Genomic DNA, 9,678 nt, shown 5'->3' with positions numbered 1-9,678 from the left:
GCGCAGAGAGAGAGAGAGACAGAGAGAGAGAGAGAGAGAGAGAGGCAGAGAGAGAGAGAGAGAGAGAGAGAGGGAGAGAGAGAGAGAGAGAGAGAGAGAGAGAGAGAGAGAGAGAGAGAGGCAGAGAGAGAGAGAGAGAGAGAGAGAGAGAGAGAGAGAGAGAGGGAGAGAGAGAGAGAGAGAGAGAGAGAGAGAGAGAGCGAGAGAGAGAGAGAGAGAGAGAGAGAGAGAGAGGAGAGAGAGAGAGAGAGAGAGAGCGCGAGGCAGAGGCAGACACACACGGAGGCAAAGACTGCCGGGCAGACGGAGGCGGAGACTTAAGTTGAAAGACACAGGATGAGCTGAGGGGAGTGGGGACAGAAAGGGGCAAGCCAAGGTCCCAAGCCAGGCGTCACTGTCCCCTCTCCTCTGTCCCCCTCCTCCCGCCCACAGAGCAGTTTCAGCGCCCCCCTCCCCCCGGGAGCTGAAGCACGCCGGCCTGGAGTGACTGGCGGCTCGGGCGGCCGGAGCAAAGCTGCCACCTGGGAAGAGAGCGCCGAGCCTGCGAGGCCACTGCATCTGGGCCAGTGGCCTCCCCTGCGTGGGGCCCTGGGTGGCACAGAGCTGGCAGTCCCGGGGGGAAAGCAGCCTGAGCCCGCCAGCCCAGAGCACAGGATCGGCGGGTTTATGTCAGCCCCGGCGGTGCCGCTGGCTCCCTGCTCTCCCGCTCAGGCGTGGCGGCCGCTCTGCCGGTAGGTGTGCCCTCGTCCCGGTCACCTGGGCCTCCGTCCCCACCCACTTCTCCCCCTCAGCGCAGATGAGCATGGCTACCGCCTGGAAAGTCTCGGTTCACTCATCTGCTTCGGCCTCTCCGCCCCAGCTGTGCACGGCCTGACTTTCTCAGCAACTGCATCTGTCTCTCCCGAGCAGAGCCACGCTATTATTACTGCTGTTGTTACCACCAGCGTTATTGAAGCCACGTCCCCTAAAACTGGACCCAGACACTCCCGGGTTTACACGGAGACACAGGACGAGGTGCAGCCCGGATGAGGGCGAGGCCGCCTGGGTCCTGTTTCTATGCTCTTTGCATGCCCTACAGAAAGGCCAGGTCCGGGGGCCTGGGTTCGAGACTGTCATCCTGTGACACGGGCCCCGGACTGCCCCCTCTCCTGGCCTCCAGTTGCCCGTGTGGAAAGGAGGGAGACCCCGGCCTGCGTCGTGGGAAACTCGATGGGCAAGGACTCACTCCTGGCGGGCGGCCACCGCTGACATTCACAGCGGTCTCGGCCACTGCAGGGGCTCTGGAGAGAACGGGGCCCGCCTGAGCCACATTTACCAGCCGGGACGCTCCTCTCCCGCCAGGCGGGGACACAGACATCAGTTGCCGTGATGTGTGAGCAAAGAGGGCAGCAGAAGAGAGGTGCTGTTGCTAGTCGGGGATCGGGGCATTCATACGGCCAGGGATCCTCCCATTCAAGGGGTTCTAGAAGCTCCTCCCCAATCCCCTCTCCTCCCCAAGCCAGGGCCTCACAGGTGGGTCAGGCAGCCTCCTCTGGATTAGAGTCACTGCCCAGTCCCTCCCCTAGTCCTCCCCACAGTCTGCTCCCTTACTCAAAGGCTGGGGAGGGGAATAACACCCTTCATGAGGCCCTCCCAAAGGCATCTCCTTCCCAGCACCCCAGGAAGCAGGAGAGAACTGCCCCCCTCCCCCACCGCCGCCAGGTGGGTGACCGGGCTGGAGAAGCTGGCTCGTGCCTCCTGCTCCCCTGCTCCTTGGCCAGAGTCACCAACAATATGAGGGCAATAACGCAGGCTATTCAGGCCAAGCGACAAAGGACGGATCCAATGGCAGAAGGACAGCAGGCGACCCACAAAACCTCCTGCCGGGCATTCTCTGGGACCTGAGGGGGCTGGGAAGGACAGCGGGGACACATGGAGTCTCCCCGAAACCCAGACGCTCAGGATTCAGAATCCAAAGGCCCCCTTCCCCCACTTGTCTGTCTTTGTGGCAGTCTTTACCATCTCTGCAGATGAAAAACCCAAGGTCACAGAACTCACGGGCGCCTCACAGAGGCCCACGGCCTGCTCCCCACCACCCCTTCCCAGGCCTGCACCCATTTCACAGATGGGTCAGTCATCTGAGGCCCAAGCCACGGTACGCCATTGAGCAGCTGCTGGCTACAGTTTCTCAGACTGGCCCACGGGTGGTGGGTCTCAGGTAGCTCTTGCTGGAAAGCAAGGGTGGGAAGTGCTTTTAGGCCAGCACAAGCCACCGACCCCAGGGTCCTTCCCAGGTCCTTATGCTGGGTCCCACGATCATGGCTGCTACCTGGCTGGACATGCACTCGGGGTGGGGGACTCCGTGTCACATTCTCCCCAGCACCTTCCAGACTGCCACGTGGGCCCTTGAGAAAGTTTGTTAAATGCGTCAGTAACTTCCAAAGTCACAGTCGAGAAGCGGACCAGATCCCAAGTCTGCCGACTCCCAGGCCTACGGGGAACCAGGTGGGCTCTGAAACTAGACACACCTGGGTTCTCACCCTGCCCTGTCACTTATTAACTACGTGACCTTGGGCTAGTTTGTTCACCTCTCTGCACCTCAGAAACCTTTATTTAAAAAAAAAAATTGAGGGGATATGTTTTTCTCCTACATGCTTGTAGGGAAGATAAGCAACGTACACAAAATATTTGCAGCTCGTCAATACCAGTTATAAATAACTATAGTTCACCTGGGCAGGTGCAGCCAGAGGTGGAGGGCAAGCCCATGAATGAAATTGGTGTAAATTTTCACCAACTCAAAACTAACGAATTTAAAGTACTGTCCTTCATTCTGAAATTATGTACTTCCAACATGTTTAGTGTCGAAATAATCTTCCCGGCACGAAACATCAGCAAAAGTAGATTCCGGGTTGGTTTTTTGAAATTAATGACCACCTTTAGCAAAAGTATAAATTAGTAATCCTGCATCAGCTCCCAACTTTTTTTTATTATTTATTTCATTAGTCCACGAAATCAATGCCTGGGAATCACACGTGCCCCCAGCCTCTGAGTAGGTGACAAATTCCGACTGTCCTTTTTCTACTTACTTCCCAAAAGTCCAGGGAAAAAAAGTCCGGGTGTCTCATTCAAGACCTTTAGGACCAGAAGTCCTTGCCTGCCTGCTTGCTACAGTTCAGATCCACTTCCTGCCTTCAACAGACAGTCACACCCCTGCTGTGGCTCTGATGCTGCTTCTCCAGACATTTTCCAACTTGCTTAAGTCACCAAAATTAACACCCTCTCATTCCTGACCAGGGAAGAGATGAGCCACCTCCCAGCTCTGCATAAAGGCCCTGGGAGAAGGCCCACCCTCCCAGGCAGGTTGTGAGGCCTGTGCTCAGGAGACAGGGCCGGGCGAGGTCTCAAGACAGGGTCTTGGAGTTCTGCCCCACCCTGCCCCCACTGGAGAGATGGGACAGCTGAGGTGCAGAGAGAGGAAGAGACCGGTTCGAGGTCACAACGAGAGACAGCAGCCAGGCCCAGAGCATTCCAGAGTTTCTTTGAATCTGCCAGGGGCCAATCCTCCAACATCTGCCAAGTGGCTTGAACACACGTTAGAAGGATACCACATCCTTCCTTGAGTCTCCATGTCACATCTTCCCAGGTCACACCATAAATGCTACCCACCAACTATAGTCCAAGTGGGGGTGAGCTACACCGGATGAACCTGGGGCCATGGTAAAAAAAAAAGTCACCCCCATGACACCCCACCACCTCCTAATCTCAGATTCCCCTAATAGGGAAGTCTCCACCTTCTGCCCAGCTTTCTAGAAGAGCCCAGGGCTCACGCAGCCCTGTACCCATGGCGGAGACTGCTACCACAACGACCCCCACTTCGCTTGACACCATACATGCATGCCCAATGTCCAGACCCAAGGCCGGCTTCCAGCCCAGCTCTCAGAAATGTTAAGTATGACCAGCTTTTCCATCCAATGAATCTTGATGGCCTCAAAGGATACTCCCTATCCTAAGATCTAAGCTTCTATTCAGCAGCAAATCCCCTGCAGGCTCCTTAACATAACCATATAGAGCCTCTATTTGTATACCTCCAGTGATGGGGAGCTCACTACCTAGCAGAATAAGTCATTCCAATACCACTTGGCTATACCTCTTTTTTCAGGGGAAGATCCTTAACTCAAGGCTGACTGCAGTCACCGTATACCTTCACTTCCCTGGGCAAAACCACCCGATTCCTCCCTCAAATTCATCTCACCTGATATGGCATTCAGACTCCTCTCTCTGCAGGTCAACTTACTCTCCAAAGTACAATACACAAGAGGAACACAGCTTCCTACATGTGGCCTCACTCTATCCAGTGGGATTGTCACCTCCCTCATCTCAGACAAAATCCTTCCATTAACACAGCCTAAGACCACACTGCCTGACTCCTAGGTCAGCTGCCACATCCACCAGTGACTTAGCCCTCAGTCCATCTCTACAGAGCTGTAGGCAAGTAGGTTTCCACTCACGCAGTCCTCACAACCATCCTGGGGAGTCATAGTCCCATTTTAGAGATGAGAACAGAGAGGGTAAGTCACTTCCGTGAAGCCACAGCTTGTAAGCAGCAGAACCGGAATTCGAACCAAGGCCAAGCAGGCTGGCTCCAGGGCCGGTGTTAATTACTACTCTCGGTCGTGGCTGCGGAGTTAATTTTGGTCTTGGAGAGGAGAATCCAAGTGTGGGAGCTGACACCGATCCCAACTACATTTCATCTCCGTTCACTGGAAGGATGCTCTCCCTCTGGGCCCTTCCCTGATGACACGTTCCCCTCTATCCAGGGGGCTTTGGGGCCCCCTGTAAAATCCCCCTTCTCTCCCCGTGTGCCCTTCCCCAGGGCCTGCCTCCCAGAGTCCTCGGGGTAAACCTACCCCTCCCTCCCTCTCCACAGGAAGTTCTGGGGAAGGCATTCAAACTTCCCCCAAATGAGGGCCCTAGGCTTTCTCCAAGGAGAGAGAGACAGGTTAGACGTGAGGGATGTTTTTCCCTGCAGTCTGTTCCTCTCAGGAATTGCCAGTGGCCAGGAGGCCCAGAGGAGCCCAGCGGCTTGACCTGAAACGCTGGCTGAGGCCACAGGAGACGGTGGCTGAGCGCGAGCCGCACGCCAGGCTCGCAGGGACCTACCGGAAGGGATGAAAAACGTGTAGCCCTGTTTCAGCTCAATCCTTTGGCAGTGCTCCACGCGGTCTCCCAGGAAGATGTCACTCTGTTTGCCTGACAGCACCCACTCCTCGTACAGTGCCAAATTGTGCAAGGTTGGAGGGATCAGCCAAAAGATCTTGAGAGAAAAAGAAAAGCAATCAGCTGAAGATCCAGGCCAAATCCCCTACAGGCTCCTCGACACAACCCGATTCCTCCCAGGCTCGTCATAACCCAGGGACACAGCCCCACCTGCCTGGGAGTGACAAGGACGGGGGAGGACCCATCCCTGGAGACCCCTCCGAGACCCGGCCCAAAGGGTCTCCGGGGTGGCAGGGAGGGCTGTGCTGCCCTTTTGGGATGCCCCTTGCCCGCCTTTAGGGAATCTCTGTTCCAAATGAAATGCCAGAGGAGGAAGATGGAAAGACTTCCTGGACCAGGCGAAACATTCTTTCTCCTGGGCCAGGGGCTTGTCGGGGAGGTGGGGGAAGGAAAGGAAGGGCCGTGAACCCAGCCTGTGCACACTCTGGAGGAGGAAAAACATCAGGACCAAGCAGGATGAACTGCGAGCCAGGACTTCTTCCAACACGTTTGGTTTAAACAAAAGCGCACACGCAGACCCCGACGAGGGGGGTGGCACACACGCATTGTCGTGGAGCACCCACATCCGTGCGGGGAGGCCTGTGTCCCCATGCGGAAGTGCATCAGGAGCCAACAAAGCAGGAGCATCCTGAACGCACACCCCACCTCCTTTCTCCAGGTGATGTCTGCCCCTAGTATAAAACATTCTTGGAGGCAGGTGATGCTGGCAACTGGAGTTTTATGTTAAAAGGTCTCAGTGCTGAAGCTAACAGGAGAGCCAGGGAAAGTGAATGCTGGAGTTTCCTGGGAGCCAAATCTGGAGTTCCGATCTGGCCTAAGGTGCCCGGAACGCCGACTGGGCGAACAGGTGTGATGCGAAAGAGATGACCTTGACCTTTCCCTCCAGAAGAAGGCAGAGAATTAGGAAGTGGTCCCCCGGGGATCACGTGGCCCCAGAAGGACTCGCAGTGCAGGGGCAGGCTGGAGGAGGGAGGAGAGAAGGGAAGGCCGATCCATGCACAGACAGCGGGAGACGGACAGAGGTGAAGAGACTCAACTCACCTTCCCACCCCGGAAAACATGGTACCACACGGAAGTGCCTCCGAAGTCGATGTGGAAGTCAGTGAAACAACCTTTCACGCTCATCAGACAGTACCTGCAGCACAGAAGCCGGGGAGCAGAAAACACACTTCAATGCCTAAATCGCAGGTGGTGAACAAACAGCTTCAGAGATGCTTGAGCTGCCCTTTTACAAACGCTGACACAGGGAGACTTGCTCTTCTTTTTTTTAAACCCAAATCGAATCGGAGTTTCCCATGGGGGAAGCCCCTGTGATCAGATGACCAATCTCAAGCGTTAGCCGGTCTGCTCCCCGCTCCGCCCCAAGGCTAGGGGAGGCATTTTTGTTTTCACGTTCCCACGAGAGAGCTGGTAACCCACAGGCCACTTGGGTCCTTCCTCTAGGAAGGTTTCTACCCTTGCCCCGCCCACGCCCCTAACCCAAGTAAGAGATTTCCCTTCCACTGCCTCACAGCTCCTACACTTGCAGCTCTCCCCAGCTGCCAGCCCCCTCTGCAGCAGCTGGGCCCCCTGGAATTCAGTTGTAAACCACCTGCATAACTTGCCAATTACCAGTCCCCATTCACCTCATTCCTCATTCATTCAACGATCAGAGCCAACCGGCTCAGAGCTAGGCACAGCGCTGAGAGCAACGGAAAAGATCCCCCTGCCCTTAAGGATGGGACGATCCTGGAGCAACGCACAGGAAAAGTTCAATGGCCAGACCAACTGCAGCTGACTGCGACGTAGGCAGAGCAGCTAAAAGTAGAGGAGTACCAGCCACGAGAGACCACGTGACCCCACGCACATTCGAAATGTCCAGAGCCCGCAAAACTACGGAGACAGTAGGTTAGTGAGACCCAGGGGCTGCGAGGGTTGGGAGGAGGCGGGGAGTAACTGTTTAAACTAACGGGGTTCCGTTTGGGGGTGATGAAAATGTTCCAAAAACTGATTGTAGTTGAACAACTCTGTAAACATACTAAAAAAACCCATTGAATTGTACACTTTAAATGGATGAATAGTATGTGAATCGTATCTCAATAAAGCTGCTAAAAAGAAAAACAGTAAAGGGATTAAGAGAAGACCCCCGGGGTGGGGTGGTGGTGGTGGACAAGGCAGAGGGGGAGGGAAGGAAGGAGGGAGAGTGAGGCTTAGGCGGGGGGAGTGCGTTCAGGAGGAGACGGAAGGAACCAGTCAGCAGTCCCCCTTCCGAGCTCCGCAAGGGGCCACAGAACCTGCCCTTCCTCGCAGGAACTCGCAGGCTCCTTCCTCCTCCCTCCTCCCTCTCCACGCTGCCCCGCTGGAGGTGGGCAGCTTTAAGGAGGAGGGATAGAACCAGCTTCCAAGTCCAGGACGGGCGGACGGGGGGTGCCGGGGTCCCCTCCCTCTCACCCATCCCTTCCCACGAGTGCCGCAGGAGGCACGGAGCGGGCAGCCTCCCCGGGCCGGTGCTCACGCTCCTCGGCACCCCCGGAGGCCCGCACCGCACGCACATGCTCACCCCACTGACCTCTTTCCCCGGTGCACTTTGCTTTTCCATGGTTTAGGGAAGAGGGGACGAACGGGGCGGGGACGGGCGGGGAGGAGCCAGCAAGCGAGCTGGAGTGGAGATAAGGAAGGGCGCAGGGGCTGAGCTGCTCAGAAGGCGGGAGGGCTCCAGGTGACCCCTCCCTCTGGCTGCCTTTTGCACCTCACATTCAGGTGGACCCGGGGCTCAGCAGTATGCAGGCAGCGTGCCCCGTGTCCCTCCTCCGGATAGGCTGGAAGGAGCCTTAACCATGTGTCTGCAGGAGGCTGACAAATCAGAAGGCCTTCCAGCACATCAGAGCCCGGCTGCCTAGCAACCCCTTCGGAGGGGTGTAGTTGACAGCACAGGACGCAGCCCTGTCACGAAGACAGGCGCGGGCTGCGGTGCTGGCGCTGTTAAAGTCCCAGCTCTGGACTCTGGCTCCACAACCTCCGCCTCCTCACCACACCCCCCGCCGCCCCGGCCCCAGCGTGTCCCCACTCCGAAGGCCTGGGTGATCCTCTTCCCTCCAAGGAACTGGGCATGTGGGGGGCATCCGAAGTCCTCACCCCCCACCACCACCCCACAGACCACACTGGCCTCTTCTCTCCAAGCGCCACTTCAAAATATTAGTCCTCATTTTCCTAAAACCACCTCTTCCTCTCCGTTTTGTTCTTTTTTTAATCTAACCTTGGTTTCCACTCCCTCCAGGCCTCAGCAGAACGGTCTAAGAAAACAATTTAAGTGTCTGTGGGGTGGAGCAAGAGATCACTTCCTTCAGTCTGCAGCTGGATGCCTACCCAAGTGCCCACAAAGGAGAGCTCCCCCCACCCACAGCCTACCTGGCCAAACTGGACACCGCCCCCAACCTCCCACCCCAGCCCCAACATCCCCAGCACATGTGGAAAACGGAATCCCCGCGAACTGCAGCTGCTGTGTGCAGAGAAAGTTCTCCAAGTTGAGCTCGTGTTTGGTCTGTCCTCCCAGTCTCCCTCCGAGGCTCCCTGGAGCTTGGGGGCGCTACTTCCAGACCCGCCTCTCCTGAAGAGGCCCCTCCTCCCATGTCCCTCATTTCTGGCCGCCTGGCAATTGCATGCATTAGGGCTGCATTAGGGCGGCCGGGGTGGCTGTGACAGGGCGGCTTTGTCCAGACCCCTGCAGCCGCCACCCCAGCCGCCCTCCCGCCGCCCCCGCGCTCATTCCCGCGCTCATTCCGGGTCGCCCCCCTCCCTTCACTCCTGCTCTCACTCGCTCTGGCGTGACGCCTTTGCACTGACCTCTACAGCTTCCTCTTCCAAAGCACACCGCAGTCACATGGGCACCCCGGCTCGGTGCCACGGCGGCTAAGCTCTCCCCGCTGCCGGCCAGCCTGGCTTCCGCCGAGGCTGCCCCCTGCCCGGAAAGCCTGGGCCCTCGACACCCCGCGCTCACAGCCCCGCGGCTGCCGTGTTAGGGCACCCTCCGGAGTTGGGGGCTGAAAATCGGAGCCTCTCAAGAGTTCCCGCCTCCCAAGGCCGGTGCTGGCTGGGGAGGAGCTTAGTGGAGGGGACGCTGCACCTGCCGCACCAACTTTGGGGTGCTGCCTGGGGCCTGGGGGGGTGGGGAGGCCCCACACCGTCCTTTTCCCTCCAACTTCGCGAAAGTCTCCCCAGCAGCGTGGGCGGCGTCCCCTCGAGGCAAGGTCCGGCGCGGGGACCTGGAAAGCTGGCACCGGGGGACGGGGCTGGAGGCGCCGACGCGAGCACACTTACACGCAGCCCCGGGAGACACAAAGAGCTGCTCCGCGACGCCACCGTGCAGCCTGAGGGCGGGAGGCCACCCCCACCCTGCCCCGGCGCGCCCCAAAGAAGCGGGGACGTCCGTGGGGCACGGCGCAG

At 57.8% G+C, this 9,678-nt stretch overlaps 1 protein-coding gene across 8 annotated transcripts in view; it reads right to left on the bottom strand.

Moving 5' to 3' along the window:
- The window catches only part of KDM2B (lysine demethylase 2B), a 117,565-nt gene that overhangs the window by 76,847 nt on the left and 31,040 nt on the right, over positions 1 to 9,678 (bottom strand). For 5 of the 8 annotated variants that reach the window (XM_015587970.2, XM_006910010.3, XM_025045520.1 and 2 more), the window contains exons 7-8: positions 6,298 to 6,391; positions 5,140 to 5,293 (exon numbers count right to left, since the gene is read on the bottom strand). In XM_015587970.2, the coding sequence (XP_015443456.1) occupies positions 5,140 to 5,293; positions 6,298 to 6,391 (248 nt within the window). Of the gene's footprint in view, positions 1 to 5,139; positions 5,294 to 6,297; positions 6,392 to 7,804; positions 7,902 to 9,078; positions 9,317 to 9,552; positions 9,673 to 9,678 lie in introns of those variants that run through there. The other 3 variants (XM_015587973.2, XM_015587972.2, XM_015587974.2) reach the window with 3 other exon arrangements.

The sequence above is a fragment of the Pteropus alecto genome, unplaced genomic scaffold (genome assembly GCF_000325575.1).
Source record: "Pteropus alecto unplaced genomic scaffold, ASM32557v1 scaffold213, whole genome shotgun sequence".
Classification (NCBI taxonomy): domain Eukaryota; kingdom Metazoa; phylum Chordata; class Mammalia; order Chiroptera; family Pteropodidae; genus Pteropus; species Pteropus alecto.
This window is presented reverse-complemented; position numbering and strand designations above follow the sequence as displayed.